Source organism: Psammomys obesus, unplaced genomic scaffold (assembly GCF_907164565.1).
Source record: "Psammomys obesus unplaced genomic scaffold, mPsaObe1.curated_primary_1811, whole genome shotgun sequence".
Taxonomy (NCBI): domain Eukaryota; kingdom Metazoa; phylum Chordata; class Mammalia; order Rodentia; family Muridae; genus Psammomys; species Psammomys obesus.
The window spans coordinates 22,778,720-22,801,031 of record NW_026595981.1 but is presented as its reverse complement, the minus strand read 5'-3'; the positions used below and the strand labels follow the sequence as shown (position 1 = coordinate 22,801,031).

Genomic DNA, 22,312 nt, shown 5'->3' with positions numbered 1-22,312 from the left:
CCCTCCATTTCTTCTTTAGGAAGAGAAGAAAAGATCTCACCTTCACCCTCTATGTAGCTTGCCATGTAGCTCAAGCCAGCTTTAAATTTATGGCAATCCTCCTGTCTCAGACTCTCAAGTACAATGATTACAGGCATGAGCCACCATACCCTGTCAATGGGAAGGGGGATATCCTCATGACCTCTCTAGTAACCTGTTGATTCTATTTGCTACCATGAAGCACTGCAGGGGTCAGACCCGTCTACATTAGGACCTCAAAGCACTTTCACCATGAAGTCTCCCTCTGTTGTCCTTTTTATTTCCCAGACAAAGGGAAATGACTCACCCCTAAGTCACTTGAGTGGGCAGTGTGGTGTCATATAAGCAAACAGGGAGTCCCTAAGGGATATCCCCGCGCTATGCCACTCCGTCCTCCCCTCCCCCCCGCTGTGTTCTTCCTGGGGCACGGGGACGGGGGGGGGGGGGGGTTGTAAAAGGGAAAGGGGGTCATACTGTTTGTCTCTCACCTTGTCACCAAAAAAAAAAAAAAAAAAAAAAACAGCTGAAGTTCTTGCCTTCAGGGAAATCTCCCTCCCCAGCTTGTCTCTCTCCCCTTTGTCACCAATAACCTCAAGGCGAGGTCAGTTTTGCAATCACGTGAAACACTCACGTTTGCTAGGTTTGCAGAAAGGGCCCTTTAGCTTTGATCTTCCATGGAGTAGTAAAGCTTGCCAGGCCCTCCCGAGGAATTCACATGCCCTTGCCATACAAGGCTTTCCAAACACGCCACCCTGACTCTTCAGAAAACTCCACCCCAGTCCACTTTCAGCTCCTCCCCGCTGCCATCGAGCATTTTTTGCAGAGCAGAAAAGGGGAATATACACACTCCGCCCACTTTGTCAGTAGACTACAAATCCCAACAGTCTTCGCGGTGCGCAGACGCAAAGAGCTCAACGTGCCGGCTGCTGGAAAAGTGTGTCACTGGGGCACGAGGCGCTCCCTGGAATCACATGGTACCTGCTCCAGTGCCGCGTGCGGCCCGGGAACCCTGGGCTGCTGGCGCCTGCGCAGAGCCTTCTGTCCCAGGGAAAGGCTGAGGCAAAAGGCGGTTGAGATTGGCAGAGTGAAATATTACTGCTGAGGGAACGTAGCAGGGCACACGTCTCTCTTTGCGTCTGGGTGCCTTGTTTCTCCATCACCTACTTCCTTCCTGGTTGCAGCTTCTCTCCCTTTGGGACTTTTGCACCCGGAGCTCCAGATTCGCTACCCTGCTACGCTGCGGAGCCTTCAGGAGTGGCATCCGGTGCACTGCAGAGACCCGACTCTCCTTGCTACCTTATAGCCAAAACTGCTGCTGCAGACCGATTCTTCATACACACTCACTCTGCTCTTCCCATGCAAATCAGATCTCGGTTGCCTGAGCGTCTCACCCTTCTGCAGGGCTGCAGTATAGCCACCCCAAGACCTCACTGTTCAGTGCCTGGAACCTGATTGTGAACTGCGGGGACCACTCGTCTCCCTCAGCCGTTGCCCAGGGGCCGAGAGAGGCCATCGCAACCTCCAGTTTGTGTCAAGGTCCAGTTTGAATGACCGCTCTCGGCTGGTGAAGACATGACGACCCTGGACTCCAACAACAACACAGGTACTGACTGAGATTCTTATCATCCTCGCTCTGTCACTGCCTCCCATTTCCATCCACGGATTATGAGAGGAACTTTGCAAGGGGCTGGGGATTCCCTCTGGCCAGTGTTTGCCACTGTGCTGAGAGCCACGAAGTAGGATTTCTAGAGGGGGTGATTCTGGCTGGGAATGTACCGAAACCATCACCACCACTCCCCTGAGGTCCCCAGAGTCCGAGGGACTTGAATTTTGGACAGATGAAATAGAGGGTGGAGACGAGTGGCGAGTGGAGGAGTTTAGGGAGACCGAGTGCTTTGAAGCGATCTCTGGAAACGTCCCCATCTGTCCACCCATCCACCTATCTCGTCCCTTTCCTCCAGTTCTAGCCTGCTTCCGGGGAGTCTGGGAAGCAGTGGGGCGATCCGGGCTGGTGGGTTGGAGGGAATGGGTCGGATCTTGCAGGGGGAATCCTCAGTGGCAGTGTGGAGCTCCAGTGGAGGAGTCGGGTGCTTGGGGCTCACCTCCAGGCAGGGCACCCACAGTGCCTTAGCCTGGGGAGGGCTCACATGGCTGCAGAGCCGGGCCCACGTGCTGCATTTGTTTTCATTCAGTAGAAGCCGTGGCCGCCGTCCCATTGGTCCTTGCCTCCCGGCCTCGTTACATAATGAGCTCCGCCCCTCGAGTTGCCCGAGCAACGCGTGTTCCCTTCTCTCCTCCCTTCTGCTGTCCCGGCCCAGAACGGTTTCAAGGGCCCAGCCTACGACCCAGGACTCCGGGGAGGGGCGAGGGGAAGGCGGGTTTTGCTTTCGACAGAAGGGAAGCGGAGAAGGTGGTGCTTCGAGTTCCGGGGTTCCTCGTTGGGGAGCCACGTGCGAGGGGCACACGTGGAGCGGGGACGTGAGGCCAGCTGAGGGCCAGGCTCCCGCCCCGCCCTGCTCTGCCAGATCTGGGTGAAGCTGGGCTGACTCACCGCCCCCGCCTGCCTTCTTTTCCTCCCAGACTGCCTTAGCCCTCTCACCCTCGGTGACCGACCCCTGAGTGAGATGGGGCCACCCCTGACTCGTCAAGTTCATGCGACTCAGCCAAACCTCACGCCACAGTCTCCTCAGTCTCCTGATTTTATCGCACCTACCTCATTTTGTTGCTTTTAGACCCATCTTTTCCCTGTGCAGTCTCCAAGTCTCACCGTGCCCCAACTATCTCTTTGCCTGCCATGCTTCTTCCCCAAAACATGAACATCTTAGAATCAAAGTGGACACCATACTGCTTTTCATCATACTGGGTTTTTCTTCTCCCCCCCCCCCCTCACAGAAAGGAAAACCGAGACCAAGAGAGAAGAGTTGGTTTCCTGTAGGGTTGAAAAGCAAAATGGGTAGTGATATGGATCTCGCTTTAGAACTAGGGTCTTCTGAGCAGTGACCCTCACTTCAGAGTTGGAGGACTTTTTGAATGACTTTCTCATGCCCTCTTTCAGGATAGATAAACTAGGTCAAGTTCATTTAGGTGCACATAAATAACCCATCCCCCGCAGTGAAACTGTAGCCACCTAGCCACTCGGCAACTATTTTACAGGCAGCCGGGTTCACCCTGACCAACCTTGAGCTATTTTAAGGTTGCCCTGCCTAGTTTAGTGTGTGTCAGTGGGTGAGGGAGACATGTGCTTCTGTAGACACAGTGGCGTGGCATGTGTCAGCTTGCACACATGTCTGGGGAGCCTCCCTTCTCCCACTCCACCCAAGGCAGGCCAGGCGAAGTCCTTGGCCGAGGTGTGGCAGGCAAGTCACCCCCGTCTTCTGCAAATACCACGGGAGCAGAACCACCTGGTTGGCAATGTAACCGGAGGGACAAAGTCCCCGAGTGACCATTGAGCTAAAGTTATCACCTGGCTGGGACCTGAAAGGGGAATTCCTAAATCTCCAGGCCGGACAGTTTGTTTCACCCTTTCATCTCCTGAAACTCACCTAAGTCTTGGAGCGGATCTCCTAAGTCTTTCTTAGCCTCAGAGTCACTGTGACTCATCTCCTGGAGGCCAGGGGAGCTAGACCGAACAAGAGCCCTTCCCTGCAGTGCTCTGTGAGAATATGGCTTTGGGTTTGAAGGGAAGGTTGTACTCATGTACAACCTCTATCCCCTTAACTCTTGGCTAGCTACCCTTCATGCTCCGGCATCCATCAGTTGGCTAGGTCTCGGTGTAGTCCTGCTGGCTAGGTTTTTTGTTTGTTTGTTTGTTTGTGAATGGCTGTCAGCTGCCCATCCTGTCCCCAAGTCTGCCCCTTGTAACTAAGTCACGGGCTGCTGTTGATACTCCCCCAGGGAGGGAAGTATCTAGGGCAGGGGTTCCCATGGTATGAGGTGCCTGGTAGAGTTATGCCTCACACCCAAAGCAGAGGTTAAATATATTGTGCAGAGAAATGGCCAAGGGTGTTTGCGTGTGTGTGACTAAGTTATTACACATAGCGTGTGACAGAGTGTTTCTCATCCTGACTAGGTTGACCATGCCATATCTAGCATGGGAGACTTGCTTATCACTCTAAGGTTAGGGGTTCTCTGTGGCTAACTCCTCAGAGGAACAGTGTTGTGGTAATGATCACGCGGCACCCCTGAACGGCAGACGTGGTGGCTGAGCCACTCTCTCCTCTTGCGTTCTCTCACTAGGTGGTGTTATCACCTACATTGGCTCCAGTGGCTCTTCCCCGAGCCGGACCAGCCCGGAGTCCCTCTACAGCGACAGTTCCAATGGCAGCTTCCAGTCCCTGACTCAAGGTTGTCCCACGTACTTCCCACCATCGCCCACTGGCTCCCTCACCCAGGACCCTGCCCGCTCTTTTGGGAACGTGCCACCCAGCCTCAGTGATGATAGCTCTCCCTCGTCTGCATCATCATTGTCCTCCTCTTCCTCCTTCTATAATGGGAGCCCCCCAGGAAGCCTACAAGTGGCCATGGAAGACAGCAGCAGCAGAGTGTCCCCCAGCAAAGGCACCAGCAACATCACCAGTGAGTAAATGCCCAGGTGATTTAGGGGAAGGGAAGTGAGCCAGGACTCAGTTGGTTTCCATCTGACAGTTACTCTGGGGTCTACGTTGTGGCCTTTGGAATTTCTCTTAAGAGTTGTGCTAGCTCCTGTCCAGTCCAGTCCAGTCCAGTGGGGTCACCCGAGTGTTCCTCAGCTTTTCCTGCCTAGAATCTTCAGCCTGGAAAGCGTCCCAGGCCACTCAGGCCTTTCTGCTTACCCTCTGCCTGTCTCTTCCCACAGAGCTGAATGGCATGGTGCTGCTGTGTAAAGTGTGTGGGGACGTGGCCTCGGGCTTCCACTATGGCGTGCATGCCTGTGAGGGCTGCAAGGTGAGGCGGGTTGGGGTTGAGGACCCAGGCAGGTGATGCCTTCCCTCCCTCTCCCTGCCCCCACCCGAGACGTACAAGGTCAGCTTAGATGAAGGTGTTCACTAGCGGCCCCCGCCTTCCAGGGCTTTTTCCGCCGGAGCATCCAACAAAACATCCAGTACAAACGGTGTCTGAAGAATGAGAACTGCTCCATTGTTCGCATCAATCGCAACCGCTGCCAGCAGTGTCGCTTCAAGAAGTGCCTCTCCGTTGGCATGTCCAGAGATGGTAAAGCAGTGTCCCCATGCCGCCTCTTCACCCCATTTCCTCCCCTCCCCCCGGTTTCTGCCTTCATCCCTCCGTCTATAAAAAAAGAGCCTCACGTTGAGACACGGGGTCCCGTGGATGTCATTTACACGGAGCGTGCCCATGTGTGACCCTCTGGGACAAACACGCGCCCGTCTCCCCGGTTATCTCCTAGCACACCCTTTGAGTGGGTGTGGCCTTGTTGGTGTCAGTTTTGAAGTGGAACCCCGGCCTTCAGGGTCTTGCCCTTTCTCGAGGAAGGAAGGAAGAGAGGCACGTGAGTATGTGAGCACTTCCTGACGCCCCTCTCGCCCCATTGCAGCTGTCCGTTTCGGGCGGATCCCCAAGAGAGAGAAACAGCGGATGCTTGCCGAGATGCAGAGTGCCATGAACCTGGCCAACAACCAGCTGAGCAGCCTGTGCCCTCTAGAGACCTCACCTACTCCGCACCCCACCTCAGGCTCCGTGGGCCCCTCGCCGCCTCCTGCACCAGCCCCAGCACCTTTGGTGGGCTTCTCTCAGTTTCCACAGCAGCTGACACCACCCAGGTCCCCCAGTCCCGAGCCCACCGTGGAGGATGTGATTTCCCAGGTGGCCCGGGCCCATCGAGAAATCTTCACCTACGCCCATGACAAGTTAGGCACCTCACCTGGCAACTTCAATGCCAATCACCCATCAGGCAGCCCCTCAGCTACTACTCCACACCACTGGGAGAGTCAGGGCTGCCCGCCTGCCCCCAACGACAACAACATCCTGGCCGCTCAGCGTCATAACGAAGCACTGAATGGTCTACGCCAGGGCCCCTCCTCCTACCCTCCTACCTGGCCCTCTGGCCCTGCCCACCACAGCTGCCACCAACCCAACAGCAACGGGCATCGTCTGTGCCCCACCCACCCATACTCGGCCCCGGATGGCGAGGCACCTGCCAACAGTCTACGGCAAGGCAACACCAAGAATGTTCTGCTGGTGAGGGCATGGAGCCAAGTGTGGAGAGAGGGAGGGGGCCTGGAAGACTGGACCTAGAGTAAGGCAGCCGGTATTCCTGGAGTCTGAGGGTGGACAGGAAAGGACATTCTACCCTGACGTCTGGGTTCTGCCTGGGAATCCTTAATCACCAGTTGGCAGCTGGTTGCTATTCTAGGTGAGAGGCCCATCCTCGAGGGCTACAGCTCTTAGCCCAGGCAGAACCTGGACAGCAGTCCCACTGGGGAGCCCAGGGGAGCCCGCCTGGCTGACATCCCCCTCCTTCCTCCATCTTCCCCCTAGGCATGTCCCATGAACATGTATCCCCATGGACGCAGTGGCCGGACTGTGCAGGAGATCTGGGAAGACTTCTCTATGAGCTTCACACCTGCTGTGCGGGAGGTGGTGGAGTTCGCCAAGCACATCCCCGGCTTCCGGGACCTTTCCCAGCATGACCAGGTGACCCTGCTTAAGGCCGGTACCTTCGAGGTGAGCAACACTTGACGTTCTCTGCTCTTGACCGTGGGAAGGTCCCCCTCTGCCACCGCCTCTGGGTCTGTGGGATTTCCGTCCTCTAAGCTGGTGTCTGCTCTAAACTCAGGGCATCAGAGTAACCTGAGATGCCCTGTTCCCCTCCTGTAGACAGATGCAGATGGCCTTTGTTTAAATGGACATTTCAGAGCTAGTGGGCACCTCTACCTGGATCCCAGTCTAAGGCCACGCCCCTGAGGGGTCACAGGGCAGCTGCTCCTCCCACCTCACTCTACGTGACTGCTGCTCACTCCCCCTGCAGGTGCTCATGGTGCGCTTTGCATCTCTGTTCAACGTGAAGGACCAGACAGTGATGTTCCTGAGCCGCACAACCTACAGTCTCCAGGAGCTCAGCGCCATGGGCATGGGCGATCTGCTCAATGCCATGTTTGACTTCAGCGAGAAGCTCAACTCCCTGGCGCTTACCGAGGAGGAGCTGGGCCTTTTCACCGCAGTGGTGCTGGTGTCTGCAGGTAGGCCAAAGCTCTCCCCTGACCCTGGAGGAGGCACACGCAGTTCAATTCAACATACCTTTTATGGAGTACCTACTCTATGCCAGGCCCTGCACTGGGCACTGGGGTACAGACATGATTCAGACACAGTCTAGCTCGGGGAAACAGACTCATGCCCGACTAATTATAAAACAGTGAGATAAGTGTCACAGTAGAAGCATGAACCGAGTAAGCACAGACAACTATTTCTGCCTGGGAGAGCTGGGGAAGGAGGTGATACTTGAGTAGGGCCTCAAAGGGACAAGATATTGCCAGGCAGAGAGAGGGGGAGGGCATCCCAGGCAGAGGGAGCTACAGAGCAAAGAGCAAGGGAGCTTGGCCATGTGTGGCCTGCCCAGGGTAGAAGGGTGGTCTCGAGGGGTGGGAGGTAGCCAGCCTGTGGCCTTGCTCCCAGCATCTGGGCATGTCCCGCTTCGGGGCACAGGCCTGGGAGGAGGAGGAGCACCTTCCTTCTCCTTCCCCATCTGCCCTCCAAGGGGCCTCAGGGAGAGGCTGCCTCGCCTGCCAGGTCCTTGCAGACCTCCGTGTCCTCGTCAGAGGAAGAGGAGCTCAGGGAGCCTGCCTCACTGCTGTCGTCTTCCCCACAGACCGCTCGGGAATGGAGAATTCCGCTTCGGTGGAGCAGCTCCAGGAGACGCTGCTGCGGGCTCTTCGGGCTCTGGTGCTGAAGAACCGGCCCTCGGAGACTTCCCGCTTCACCAAGCTGCTGCTCAAGCTGCCGGACCTGCGGACCCTGAACAACATGCATTCCGAGAAGCTGCTGTCCTTCCGGGTGGACGCCCAGTGACCCGCCCGGCCGGCCTTCTGCCGCTGCCCCCTTGTACAGAATCGAACTCTGCACTTCTCTCTCCTTTACGAGACGAAAAGGAAAAGCAAACCAGAATCTTATTTATATTGTTATAAAATATTCCAAGATGAGCCTCTGGCCCCCTGAGCCTTCTTGTAAATAACTCTTTCCCCTCCCTCCCCCAGCACCATGCTCCCCCGTCCTCCTCTATTTAAACCACTCTTGCTCTCCCGCCCTCCTCTGGCTCCCCAATTTGTTCAGTTCCTGTCTCAAATCCAATAGTTCACAGCTGAGCTGGCTTCTGTGATGTGTGCTCGTTTGGGGGGATGGGGGTGGAGGGGACTGCTGCCAAGGCTGGGGGGGGGCCACCTCTCCATCTGGTCAGCTTGTGGGGTGGGTACTCTGCCAGCAGATGGGAGGATATGGGGAAACAGCACACAAGTCTAAGGGGGGGGGGTGGCCACGAGGGGGTTATTTTCATCATATATTTATTACATAAATATATAGTAAAATAGACGAGCAACAATTACCATAAAAATATCTTTCTTTAAAATCCTGACCCAAAACACAACGGGGTGAAAAATCGCACATAACAGACATACTGATTGTCAACTGTGGGGCAGGAGTAGGAGCCCCTCAAGTCACCCCTACCGGTCCCACCCGTCTCTGGGGAAAGAACCTATCTCCTTCCCTGTTTCTAGCCACGGCCCCCCCTCCCCCCACCCCAGCACCAGCTTCTCATACATTCAGTAGCGCCTCTGGGTAGTATCCCCTCCTCCACCCAGGAGTTCCTAGGGCAGGACGTACTTTTTCCCCCTTATGGACGGTGTCTGCCACACGCCCTGCCCTGCCCTCTCCCAGCCCTGTAGACCCACCACCCGGGGAAGGGGGAGGGGATCCTCCTCCCCCCCCCTCCCCAAGTCTGAGCAGGGAGGAGGCTGGATGAGGTATGTGTGTTATAAGTGATGGGAGGGGAATACTGAGATGGAGAGGCAGGGGTAGGGGCACGGTAGTGGTCATGGCTCTGGCACCCCCTTGTCCTGGCCTGGCCCTCCCAACCTTCTCCCAGCAACCCATCCTCCCACCAATACTGCACCTGCTGCTCCACCCGGCCTGCCCTAGTGCCCCGGGCCAACACTGGGGGAAGGCATGCTAAGCACCCATGCCAAGGCCATCCCCCCATTAGCACCAATGGCCCCCAGGAGAGGGCCCTGTCCCCCACTTCCACAGCAGGGACTGGGACAGCTGCCTCTCTAGAGCGGGTGCGTGGCACTCCTGAGTCTCTCTAGCTCCTTCCCACGACATGTACTCACTCATACATTCACACATGGGAACACACACGTACACTCCACATCACTGAGGGGAAGGGGCTCACAGCTCATATGATTGGGGAAGGGAGGGGGCGGGATTCCCAAGTGCCTGTCAGAGGCCATGCCCAATGGCTGAGAATAGGAATGGAGGGTGGGGGGGAGGAGTGGAGCCAGAGGAACGGGAAGTGGGGGGGGGAGACAGCAGGCAGGTAGGTCAGGAACTCCACTGGGCCCCCAGGTATGGGAGGAAAGTGTGAGAGGGTTTACCCATGGGACTGGAGGAATACAGAAATCAGGACCCCAGGAGAGAGAAAGAGGATAGAGACAAAGATAGCACAGGTGGCCCAGAGGCAGGCACATGCGCAGGTGACAGGAGATGCTCCTCCAGGCCCTCTGCCCAGCTGGAACACCTGAACAGTGGCAGAGGACACTGCCCTGGGGACAGCGAAGCATTGCCTTCCTCATGTATATGTGTGTGTATATGTGTGTGTGTGTGTGTGTGTGTGTGTGTGTGTAGGGGCTGTGGCAGGCTGAGAGTCAGAGTGGGGTGGCAGGCTCCCCACTGCTTAAGACATTTTTGCCCCAATAGTGCAAAGCGCGGGAAGCCCTGGCACCCCTCCCCCGCCCCCTGCCCCATTCCCCATGGCTTCCGGGGGGCGTCTATGTCCACCCATCCATCCCTGCCGACATGCAGCCCTGAGCCCAGGGCCACTGGTCTGCTGTTTCCCCCTCTCCTCCCTTCCCTCCCACTCATAGGAGGGCCACCTCCTCCCTCCCTCTCTCTCTGCAGAGGAGTGGGCTGTAGCCAAAGGGAGGAAGGGGGGGGGCAGCTCACCCAAGTGCAGACCAACAGAGCACTCCTCACCAGAGGGTGGGAGGTGGCTCAAGCCAAAGTCCCTGAATTAGAAAAGAAGAGGGAAAAGGGTTCCCAGGGGCAGAGGGGTGGCTGGCCTAAAGAGCTTCTAAGAAAACAGGAGGAGTGCCAACTGCCTCCTCCCCTGGGCCCTAACTAAGTGCCACTGATAGAAACACTCCCGTGGCACGCCAACCTGCCCTAAGTCTGGGCTAGTGCAGCGAGGGAGTCGGTAAAGAGGACAAAGGGAGCCCAGAAGACAGACAGGAAACAAGAGTCTCACAGGGGTGGAGGTTCTGGGAGACGCACATGTCCACTCCCCCCCCCCCCCCCCCACGCAGCAGCATCTGGATTGTAGCTAATACTGCAGGATATGAGGAGGGAAGGAGTCTGGGCCACAGATTTTCCTGTGTGGATGCCAAGGTATAGGAGGAGGGGGACAGGAGGCCCCTGGGGTTGGGCACTTGAAAGGGGGAGCTGTGTGGGCAACAGGGCAGGCTGGTGAGGGGGCCAGCTGGCATCCAGCGTGAGAGGTAGATGGAACTCAGCGGGCACGAGTGGCAGAGAGCAGAGGAAGTACTGGGGTTATGGTGCCAAAGGGGCACAAGGGTGGGGGCAGGGCAAGGAGGGGTGCCAGGACCCTGTTGTGTCACCTCACAGCTCGGATCAGCCCCTACCCTTGTAGGTCTGCTAGGGACATTCCTTTCTGGGGGTTGGAAGGGCAGCTCTCAAAGTGCATGGGGGTGGGAAGGGGGGGTCCTTCCCCTTGGGCCAGCCTCAGCTAATAACTTAATATCATCTCTCTCTCGCTCTCTCTAACGCTCTCTTTTTTGTCTTTTTTTTTTTTTTCTGTCTAGTTTTTCTTCATTTATATTCTCCCCTTGCTTGGTTTCCAAAGTGCAGTTAGGATGACTACCATTTTTAGCCTCCAGGGGAGGAGCCAAACCAAGCCAAGCTGTCCTTTGCACCCAGGACCCAGGTATTTGGGGAAGTAGAGGCCTGTGGCCTGATGGGAAATTTAGGCCAAGGAACTTGGCAGGGCTCTCCTGTGTGTATAGGGGTGAGTAAGGGCATCTGCCCCTATTCCTCATTCCTCCTGACCCTATAGTCAAGATGGCTTGTCCCTCTTAGTTCTTCCTCCCTTCCCCTACTTTCTTAGAGGTTGGGATCCCAGAAACTCTAGGACTTAGGTTCCAGCCTCCCAGACTGTCTTTCATAGCAAGTTCATTTGTTGCCCTGTCCGAGGGCTGGAGGTTCTGAGGGGACTGGGCAGTGCAGGGGTGTGTGGGAGCTGCATCTATCCAAGGATGGGAGGAAGGAGAGAAGAGGTGGGGGGGTTCTCCCTCAGCCCCCAGCTCTGTCCCTTCTCTCCAGGCTCCTCCCCACCAGCTCCGCACACCCTCTGGCCGCCTGAGGCTTTAGACTTCCTGATCCTCAAAGACCTCCAGGAAGAGTGGGGGAAAGAGTTCGGTGGGGCACTCGACTTTCATGTGGAGGAAGCGGCTGGCGTGGCAGGCCCCGATCATGCGGAGGTCAGTCACCTTCATCAGCAGCTTGGGCCAGAAGTGCGGAATGTTGTGTTTTCGGTGGTTGACGTAGTGCTCGAACGCCAGCAGGTACGCCTCCTGACTCTTCTCGATCTTGTCCACACAAAGCAGGCCGGAGCGGTCTGCAGGGAGAGAGGCGTGACTTGTGAATGCCAAGGGGCCGAGAAAAACACAGGAGAAAAAATGGGGGAGGGCATGAAGGGGACACTGAGGCAGGGAGGCCGAGGGCGAAAGAGAATAGGGGCTGAGGGACGTGGGCAGGAGCAGCCACCTAGCAGGAGGAAGAGGTGACTGGGGCTCTGGGAGGGACATTGAGGGCCTGGGGATAGGAAGTGATCCATAAGGAGGGCAGAGATATGGAAAGATGGCATTGACAACAGAGGGAAGCTGGTGACAGAGGAGGAGAGGAAGAATGGGCCAAGAGAGGGTTGGTGGTCAGACTAAACATGAGGGCAAATCCATATATGAGCATCAGCTAAGTGGGGTTCAAAGGATCATCTGGGATGCAGAGAGGGAGCCTGGGAGGGAAGGAATGAGACAGTACCCATGCAGGATGGAGGAAGGGGGCAAGCAAGAAGCCTGGGATGGAGATATACTCTAGAGCCCCCCTGAGAGCTTCCGGAACCTCTCAGCCACGGCGAGATACCTGTTGACATGAGCAGCACAGCCTGCAGCAGAGCCACTTCCGTGTCATCCAGGTTAAAGGCAGAGAGTGACTTGCCCAGTTCAAAGATGGCGTCAGAGACTACACCCAGGCCGCCATTCTTGAGCTGCTCCCGCTTAACCGCCATCTCCCCACTCAGTGTCAGGGTGTCACTCTCAGGGTCATAGCGGACAGCTGCCCTCAGGGACATGATCTCCATGCAGCACCCCTTCAGTAGGATGATCTGATCTTCGCAAGGCAGCTGCGGGACAGCAGGACCACGGACCACTCAGCACATCCTCCCAGTGCCCGCCCGGAATCACAATCTCCCCCCCACCGCAACGGTGCACTGGGCCGTGCCCGCCTACGCACTACTGTGCTCACACCTCACAGTTATGTCTAAGAGTGAGGTCCCGTCATTCTTGAGGTCCCTTTCAAAAACTCAAGTGCAGGGCCCGTAGGTGACTTGGCCAGGGTCCCACAGCTAGTGCAAGAGCCTGTTTCCAGTTAGAGCTATGCAGAATGAAGAGATGAGTCACGCTGCCTGGAGGCGGAATGGTCACTGTGTGTGTGTGTGTGTGTGTGTGTGTGTGTGTGTGTACACTCATGTACCGAATATCTACTTGTCTGTAAAAGTTACTCCCCGTCCAAAGAACACCAGAGGAACACCCCTGCGAGTCTCCGTGACCTTGCGTTACCCCGAGAGAGTCTCTCCTTCCATCTGCCACTCACCTCGGAGAACATGGGCAGTTTTTTGGCAAAGTCCACCACACGGGTGATGGCCGGGGTGATGATCTTGGTAAACTCGCTGAAGGCCTCTAGGTCCACCTTGTCTCCGTCGGGCATGGAGACAATGGGTGACTGGCCAATGTCATCCGGCTGGAGGGAGAGAAGGGGGTCAGCCAGGGCTGCAGACCCCTTCCAAGCGCTCTCTGGGATTCCCTGCCCACCAGGGGGAGCTCTAAGTCAGCTTGGGGGGAAAAGGCACAGCGTGATTGTGCAGGATGGCTGCATCCTGCCCTCAAGGCTGCAGCTTCAGGGGGAAGAGGGTAGACCAGGGCAAGCACTTCGAACTTGCTAACGCTGATAACTGTGAGGACAGTGATTAATAAACCGTAATAGAGATGCAGCCGCAATGACGGAAAGCATGACTCCAGGCTGTAGGCTGTCTACCTGTTCCTCATAATCCTTGGCACAAATCAATATGAAAGACAGGACCGCCAGCACTTCATAGACAGAGGCCTAGCACAGCTATGTTAGTACGGCCAGAGTCACACAATCAGTCCTTTGCAAACACATCTGCTTGGTGTTGGGGAACTTTCTCTTCGTACATTTTCCATCCCCTGGCACCCTCTGCCAGGGAACTAGGCCCCACTGGTCCATCTCCTTCCAAATAGACCATCCACTTGGCAGTCAGTTTTGTGAGGGTTCAACACAAACGCCTGGAGGGAGCCGTTCAGGTATCTCAAAATAATGTTAGGTGACTAGGCCCTCAGGCCCGTGGCTTAGCACTGCCTTGAAATTCAAAGAAGGGTAAGGCTGGTTCTCACCTAGCACCCCATTAGATGAGGTGGGAGCAGGTGCCAGAAAGCATCGGCATGTACACACCACATCAGAACTGCCAGCGGGTACAGAGCGCCAGCTTTGGGTTGGACTAAGCCAAAGAGGCTTTCGGGAGAGGCAAGCAATGCTTTCTTACCAGAAATTTTCGCCTCTGCTTCCAATGGCTGCCCTGGGCATTGGTGCTGCGATGGGCCTCCGTCGCAACGTGGATCAGATCCCACTCTTCCGGAGTGGGCTCCGGCCGCTGCTGCAGCGATCGGATCATCTCCTCCTTTCGCCTTCGCTCCCGGTTCTGCTCAATCAGCTTGCGTTTGGCCACCCGCTTGGAATCGTCTAGAACCACTGTTGACAGACCAAAAGACACTTTGCACGGCAGCCCTTCCGGCCCCGCAACACTTTTTGCAATGCTCAGAAATGAACGTTTCTGGTCCAAAGGTCAAGTGGCTTCCCAAATCACTTAGCGATCGGGTGCTAGCAATCAACGCCAGCTAGGTGGCCCAAGGAACCACGTGTTCTGCTTTGAGCTGGGGGGGGGGGGGGGGGGGGGCGGGGAGTCGCTAGCTGACCCTGCCACCCAACCCACAGTCGAGGATGTCCCCACTTAGAGGTGCCTTCCCTGGGGAGCAGGACCCCTGCTAGGTTGGGAGTCTTTACTCAACAGCTCCCTCTCGAAGGCCCTCAAAACAGCAAAAAGCATCACGCCTCCATGGGAGTTCTACCTCCTTCGGGATTTGGGATCAAGACTTTAGGATCAGCCCAGCCTGGATTGGCTATCACCCCTGCCCCGAAGGCACCCAGGCAGGGACTGTGCTCAGCCCCCGCACGGCTCCCTAAGTCCTTTGACCCTCGGGTGCCTCTTACAGTCCATGGCCATGCCCACGGCGATGCACTTCTTGAAGCGGCACAGTTGGCACTGGTTCCGGGTGATCTTGTCGATGACACAGCAGCTGTCATATTTGCAGGAATAGGTGGGATGGAGGTTCTTCTGGATTGTGCGGCGAAAGAAGCCCTAGGGGGTGGGGCAGATGGAGCAGGGTTCCATCACTGAAGACTCTCTCTCCTGACCGCAACCTCACAGAGCATCGAGTAGGCGTGGGGTAAGGGAAGCAAGTGTCGCCTAGCGTGTTCAGGTCATTTGTAGGCCCAGGGTTGCTGGACCCCTGCCGGGCCAAAAGACCTGAGAAATAGATGCCCTTAACCCTGGGCTGCAGAGGGATGAGAAATGCCTGTGGTGTAGTAGGCAGTATCGGGCCTGCCCTGGAGTGACATTCTATGAGCTCTTACTAGTCTGCTTTAAATAACTTTTTTAAATGTATTATCCTGGGGAATGGTGGCACAAGCCTTTAATCCCAGCACTTGGGAGGCAGAGGCAGGTGGATCTCTGTGCGTTCGAGGCCAGCCTGGTCGACAAAGCAAGTTCCAGGACAGCCAAAGCTACACAGAGAAACCTATCTCGAAAGCAAAGCAAAGCAACAACAAAAAGTATATATTTTTCAAGACATGTTTCTGGTTTCCTAGGCTGGTTTCAAACTGGCCATGTAGCCAAGTATGACCTTGACCTTCTGACCTTTGCAGTGACAGGATTACAGACACATGCTGCCACCGTTGGTTTTTGCAGTGCTAGGCGTGGGACCCAGGATTTGTGCCCGCTCAGCAAGCAGTCAACTAACAAGAGCTGCATCGCCAGCCCTAGAAAGGCCAATTAGTACCTTGGCTTTCTTGCTTAACGACTCTAAAAGCAATGCTGATCCCAAAAGCATTCTCATCTACAGTATCTTGCCTATCACCCGTGCAGATGGGATTTATGAAATAGGAAGATCAATATTCAAGAGAATGAGTGTGGGAACACTAACAGCTTATAATTTTTTTTTTCAATTTGTTGCTTTAGTCTTTGTTGAATCTTACTATGTGACAGACGTGTGGCATATGCCTCTCTCGTGGCATGTGCCTTTCACGCCTGTTACATTTAACCTCGATGTCAGAACTGGGCCTTCAGGAGGAAACTCTGAAGTCTGAGAGTCCAGATCTGAGGTGAGTTAAAGTTACTGCACCAAGATACTGCTGGGCCTCACTCTAAACCTACAAAAGCAAACACTAGAAGTGGAGAGGAGCACCTCTGTTTGGGGAGGATGTTCCCCGGGAACGTAGATGTCCTTGAAGCTGACATCTTTGGTCTCAACTATGTTATCCTGTTATTTCCAGGAACACTGTTATGAAACTTGGAATCTCAATGGGTTTTGGTTTGGCTGACATGAAGACAAACGTCAAGGTCCCGCATTGTGTGTGTATGCCTTTGTGTGTTAGTTTGAGGGAAGCTTTTTTTTGGAGGGGTGCTTTGTTTTTGTTTCTGAGACAGGGTTTCTTTGTGTAGACTTTGCTGTCCTAGAACTCACTCTGTAGACCAGACTGGCCTCTTGAACTCAGAGATCTGCCTGCCTCTGCCTCCTGAGTGCAGGGATTAAGGGTGCCACCAACGTCTGGGCTTGAGAGAGAGTCCTATGTAACTCCAGATAACCTTAAACTCACTATTTGGCTGAGGGATGGCCTTGAACTTCTGACCCTTCTGCTTTCATCTTCTGACTATGGGACTATGGGCATGTATCACCATGCCTGGTTTCACTCACTTTTAAATGATCTCTTTCTGGAAAGACCTGTATTTGTAGGAGGTTGTGGTCCCGGAAAAGCCATACAGGCTGAAACAGGTTGAATCTATAGGCTTTTCCAAGTCCTGTGGCCTTTGACCCTCTGCTACAAAGAACCTTTGGTCATCTTCTCCTCTACGTCCCCATCATGACCCTTCAGCTCAGATGCTCATCTTTTCAGGTACTCGGGAGCACCTGGGAATCTTGTTAAAAGCAGATTATTCCTGGGCTCAGCCACCTTAAGGTTTGGACTAAGTAGGGATGTATGCAGCTTGGGAATCTGAATTATAAGAAGTACAAGTGACCCAGGAATCACATGTGTGCATGTGTGTGTGTGTGTGTGTGTGTGTGCGTGAATGTGTGTGGTAGCAGGTCAACATCTGGCATCCTCTTCGATCATTCCCCACCTTTTTGATCTCCTTTTGGCTTTGGCACAGGGACTCACTACGGCGCTTACTGAGGAGCTAGCCAGGCTAGCCAGTATGCCCTGAGGGACTTCCTGTCTCTGCATCACGGTTTTGGATTACAGACGGATACGCTGCCATGCCTGGCTTTCTGTGTGGAAGCTGGGGGTCTTAACTCGCATACTGGTGATTGTGTGGCAAGCGCAGCCCCTGCCCCCTCAGGGGGCCTACTCCTCAAACCTCCATGATCCAGGTTCTGAAAGGTGCTGATTCCTGTTTGCAGGCTGCTTCTTGGGCAGACTGCAAATAGCTTGAGAGGAGGACGTGAACCGTAACCCCCGCTCTTTCTTTGTTGGTTGAGAGGGTCTATGCTGTGTAGCCTTGGCTGGTAAATCAAGCTGGCTTCAGCTCTCAGGCATCAGCTTGCCTGTGCTACCAGGGTGCTGGGATGGAAGGTGTGTGCTACCGTGCCAGACATGCTTTTTTTGAGAAAGGGTCTTCCTATGTTGCTGAGGCTAGCCCAGAACCAACTATATATCCCAAGGTGGCCTTGAACTCATTGTGCCTCCATCTCTCAAGTGTTGGAGTTATACTTGACTTTACAACCCTTATTCCTAACACACTATAAGGATGGATGACGTCTGGCCCTAAGTGTTCTTAGGTACTTGGAACTATTTTAAAGACTCTCTATCAAAGTCATAATTCTTACCTCTGCCGTACCCTTTCCCCCATCCCTTTGTAGTTACAGAAAGCCACGCCTGATGAATTATCTCATTTAATTCGCTTATTAAACTCTGTAATAAAGTTAGCATAATTATCCCCATTTTATCAGTGAAGAAACTGAGGCTCACAGAGGTTAGACAAATGGCACACGAGTGTCACCACGGCAAGGACTAAGCGTGAACAAATGGATGAGAAGAAGAATGACATGTCCGGTAACGCTTTAGCTTACATATCTAAAGAGACTGCTGTGCCAGACGCAGAGACCCAAAGGGGTTTGGGCGACGGGAGAGGGACAGGAGATGATCCGCTCCTACCTTGCAGCCCTCGCAGGTGATACAGCGGTAGTGATAGCCAGTTGCCTTGTCCCCACACACGACACACTGCTCGTCTTTGTCCAGGTAACTAGGGATATACCCTGGGGAGGGGCAGAAAGTGGAGGCATGGGGTGGAGCCCGGCAGAGGAGCGCCGTTCCGTGCCCACCCAACTCTGCCTTTCTCATTCATCTCCCAGCCCAGTGTCATCGAAGGGTTCTTTATCTCAGAACAGAAAGGGAAAAATCCTGGAGACTTGTGGCGGGAGGAGGGGGGGAGAGGTTACCCCTCTCTTTCCCTTCAGACATCCTCATTCTTTGGACTGTCCATGCAGGGCCCCTCCCCGCTTCCATGTATTTATTTTTGAGCCTGGGTCTTACTACGTTGCCCAGGCAGGCCTTGAACCCCTGTGTTCAAGTGCTCCTCCTATGTCACTTTCCCAAACAGCTATAACGGCAAGTAGGTGCCATTGTACTTGGCCTGGCTAGGGCTTTATTTATTTATTTTTCCAGCATTACATCTAAGTGACAGAATAGCATAGTGGGTTGAGAGGAGAAACACCTCAGCTTAGGAGACACCCTGAGGCTGGTGGAACCCTCGGTGAAGAGGTTATAAGAGGGCAAAAGAGGACCTTCCTGACCTAAATCCTCCTCAAAGGCCAGGACAGGTTCTGAATCACCATTCTCACTCCCGTACAAATCCAACCCACATTCTGTCAATGGTCCCCTCCAGAGACATAGTGGGTCCAGGCCTAGCCTTGGAGGAGGCCAAGTGTCCTCTGCAGGGGCAAGGGTAGGAAGAGGGGGACACATAGCCAGGAGGCTCACCTGACATGCTGGTTTTCAGGGAACATTGGCCGTTCTTTCTTTTTCGCTTTCCATCTGGTGACCTGGCACTGTGCGGGGCAAAGTGGGCAGAATCACAGAATCGCCTCTGGGAAGTCCCTTTTCATCTAAGGGGCTGCCACACCCCATCCCCATCCCCTCCCCCCAGGACTGGTTTTCTCCATCTTATGCCCCCCTTCTGCCTCCCACCCCTATATCAGCTGACAAAGCTTAGAAGGGTCTAGCCATCCGGTAGCTGCACAGGAGAGATAAGGGGCTTGGATGGGGCCCCAACACATTCGCACAGACAAGTATTGTTGCGAGACCCCAAAATATACACACACACACAGGACATTCACATAGTTAGGCCATTAATATATGCCACATATGCTGAAGTGCTCTTTGGAAGATTCTTGAAGCTATGTAACCTTTAGAATGCATATATATATATATATATATATATATATATATATATATATATATATATGCAATATGAAACCCACGCATGTGAATGACTATGCAGCCTTCAGCATAAAGCCAAGTATGGTAATAAGCTTTCAGAGCTACAAATTCATGCGACTCTCAGTGCAGTCTCCAGCGTATGGTATGACTTCTAGGATGTACCCGCGTGCTATAGAACCCCCTGGACGGGCACCTAACAGTTGCCATCCCTCTCTCTCCGATGGGAACCTCTTGGTTGGTCACTCTTTAGGTCGTGCACACACGCTAAATTGACGCACGCTAACTGAAAATATCAGGACCGCCCTGTTCACGGCCTCCGTTTAACAAACCAGATAACCGAGGTGCCATCCGTGCACTGTGATGCCTGGAATCAGCCGGGAGGAAGGACCCTGAGCTGCCCTGTGCAAGGTAATATTAGCGACTCTAGGCCACCGCACATATATGTTGCCAGGCTTTCCACATACGTGTTACATAACCTCAGTACACACAGGTTACATAAGCCTCTACGCATGCAAGGATTGTATAACCTCCCACACCCACCCTGTGTGTGCCAGGTTGCACGGCCCCTCCTCCTAGAGCCTGATGCGGCTCCCAACACACTGACACAGTGACCTTGGCCAGGGTCACGGTCAGAGACAGAGACAGCCTTGTGCATCACACACCCTGGGGATTAACCCTGTCTGGCTCCTACAAGGCTGGAAGGTCACTCTCGCCTCCCGACTTCTGGACGGCTGTGTGAGTGCAGGGAAACTCAGACCACTCAGGTCCCTAGCAGGCCAGTTGCTTGGCTCTTCAGCTATCGCCAGACTCAGAGTCTTTGGGTGCAGTTCCACACAGAGCCACGAGGTGGCGGGTAGCCGTGGGGGAGGGGAGGGCTAAGAGCTGAGGTACCTCAACTCAGGGGGACTAGGAACCTCATTTCTATCTTTTTATAAGACCTAAGAGCAGGCTCTTCCAGAAGCCTGGGCAGGGAGATAGAGGAGGGTCAAGGGACAGTTACGTGGTGACAGCCTGTCTCATAATTCCAAGCGTGAGAGCAGGGCTTTCGGGGAAGGGGCTTTCTGATCCAGCACCCTACCTACATGGCCACAGATTCCACCTATTATTTCTAAAGAACCAGTCTTGGGCACAGGGCTTTGCCTGGCCAAGCTTCCTGTCTTCTGGCTCAGGATCTGGTCTTCTAGACAACGGCCAGCTACACCCCTCCCCAGAGCACCCCACCCCTACGATGATTTCCCTGGCTATAGGCACAGGATGGACCCTGCTGCTGGGACACCATGCCAAATGGGACAGATCCCTGTGCCACTTGGGGCCGATAGGGAAGGCAGGGACCCTCTAAGCTCACATAGGGCAGTGCCGATGAAACGCCTCCTCCATGCGTGAGCAAAGCCTTCATAGTTGGGAGTGCACGTCTACTTCCTGGGAGGAGCTCCATGGCGGTACCCCACCTTTGACCATGAACGAGGAAGAGCGTGTGGGGTCTCCAATAGATTCCAAAAATATGTGTGGGCTGTGACCAATAGTTATTGGTGCCTGTGCCCGGAAATGTTATGTTATGTGCACCAAGGCTTGTGGACAGCATGCTTGCTTGTGGTCAGATGGTGAATGCACCGGGAGGAAGAAGCAGAGATGGCAAGGCCATGGGGATCACACACGCTCCAGTGAGGGCAGCAATGGAGTGGGGACAGTGAGGGGCATCTGAAGCTGCCCAACACTACCAAGGAAGGGGCCACCTGAAGTGTCTCTCAGTCCAAGTGCCTAATGCCCTGAGACCTATGAGCATGCCCTCATACCCAGCTCCGGGGCTGCTTAAAGGTCAGTGTCTGAATCAGAGACCGCCTCTTTTGCCCAGAGAGCCACCCGTGCCTGCTGCTATGAGTAGCTGCTACCGAGTTGCCAGACCCATTCATTACCTGTTCTCCTCTGGCTCTGACCCACACTCCACCTTGCTTGGCTTCTGTTCCATTCACTTCAATCCCATCCAGGATGCCCTCCAGCACGCCAAGAGACTGGGGTGGGCACACTGCCCCCCCCACGCCCACAGGCCACCCACCCCCCGCCACCCAGGCCCTAGGGTACAGCACCCATGGTGCCCGCCTCTGTACTCAGCCTTTCACACCATGCCCTGTACCCCAGCGGGGTGAGGGCGGGTGGTGGGAGGGGCCAGGGAGTGGCAGGTGGGTGAGCTAGGGGCAAGCTCGGTTGGTAAATGCAGCTGGGTTAGGGGCTGGGCAGTCTTCAGAGTCTCGTACTGTCTGGAGACACCTGTGGAGAGAGGAGAGATGCAGGGGTAAGCAGTTGCCACAGGAATGGGTCAGTGAGCAAGACCTGGTGGAAATATTTAGTAGCTTTCAGGGGCCTCTTGCAAAATGGCAGCGGGAGCAGAGGGTAGATATAGGAACAGAACCAGAATAACCTCATATCACAGGTACAGTTGGAGAGCTGCAACGAAGGCCCCAGACACGGGGGGGGGGGGGGAATGAAAGGGAAGAGAATGAGGTCATCCACGCAGCAGGTGACAAGTCTCAATACTCACATTCAAGCCAATGACGAGCCCTTTATGAGGGCCCTATTAAACATTAGCTATTGTCACCAAACTTCAGCAGAGATTTCTTAGGCTTTATCAGGGATCCAGGGCAATAGGGGGATCAGAGACAAGCAGTTTGCAATACTGGCATAGGAGTGTCCACAAAGGCAAGGGGGCAGGGACTGCATCTAGGAATTATGAATGTAAACACTAGTGTTTTCTCTGGGAATTCTTAGGGCCCTGTACATGTCAGGCGAGTGATCTACCTCTGGCTTTTATCCCTAGCCCACACTAGTGTCTTACAGGAGAGAGATAACAAAAGCAAATGAGAACTGCTTCCTGAGCAATTATGAAACCCCAGCTCTGGACCCCCTGATTTTTTTTTTTTTTTTTTCTTTGAGACTAGGTCTCACTGTGTACTGTGTAGCTCTAGCTAGCCTGGAACTCACTATACAGACCAGGCTGGCCTGGAACTCACTATAC

At 54.6% G+C, this 22,312-nt stretch overlaps 2 protein-coding genes across 2 annotated transcripts in view; one reads left to right on the top strand and one right to left on the bottom strand.

The window, feature by feature from the left end:
- The first annotated feature begins 1,049 nt into the window (after positions 1-1,049).
- On the top strand, positions 1,050-8,312 carry Nr1d1 (nuclear receptor subfamily 1 group D member 1). The gene is made up of 8 exons (XM_055619488.1): positions 1,050-1,621; positions 4,255-4,593; positions 4,853-4,941; positions 5,064-5,208; positions 5,549-6,192; positions 6,493-6,678; positions 6,983-7,193; positions 7,820-8,312. The coding sequence occupies exons 1-8, from the start codon at positions 1,591-1,593 to the stop codon at positions 8,017-8,019; spliced, it is 1,845 nt and encodes a 614-aa protein (XP_055475463.1). The 5' UTR covers positions 1,050-1,590; the 3' UTR covers positions 8,020-8,312.
- A 2,737-nt stretch (positions 8,313-11,049) lies between these two features.
- Thra (thyroid hormone receptor alpha) overlaps positions 11,050-22,312 on the bottom strand; it is a 21,713-nt gene continuing 10,450 nt past the window's right edge. The window contains exons 2-9 of the mRNA XM_055619490.1: positions 21,216-21,567; positions 18,844-18,911; positions 18,019-18,119; positions 14,797-14,944; positions 14,072-14,277; positions 13,105-13,251; positions 12,376-12,634; positions 11,050-11,851 (exon numbers count right to left, since the gene is read on the bottom strand). Coding sequence (XP_055475465.1) covers positions 11,601-11,851; positions 12,376-12,634; positions 13,105-13,251; positions 14,072-14,277; positions 14,797-14,944; positions 18,019-18,119; positions 18,844-18,911; positions 21,216-21,268 — 1,233 coding nt within the window. The 5' untranslated portion in view covers positions 21,269-21,567 and the 3' untranslated portion in view covers positions 11,050-11,600. The remainder of the gene's footprint in view (positions 11,852-12,375; positions 12,635-13,104; positions 13,252-14,071; positions 14,278-14,796; positions 14,945-18,018; positions 18,120-18,843; positions 18,912-21,215; positions 21,568-22,312) is intronic.

Excerpts from the sequence above, each read along its gene's own strand:
- Nr1d1 (XM_055619488.1), top strand. The coding sequence starts at position 1,591 with ATGACGACCCTGGACTCCAACAACAACACAG. Across the intron at positions 5,209-5,548 it reads CGTTGGCATGTCCAGAGATG|CTGTCCGTTTCGGGCGGATC; the intron begins GTAAAGCAGTGT and ends GCCCCATTGCAG. Across the intron at positions 6,679-6,982 it reads TTAAGGCCGGTACCTTCGAG|GTGCTCATGGTGCGCTTTGC; the intron begins GTGAGCAACACT and ends CTCCCCCTGCAG.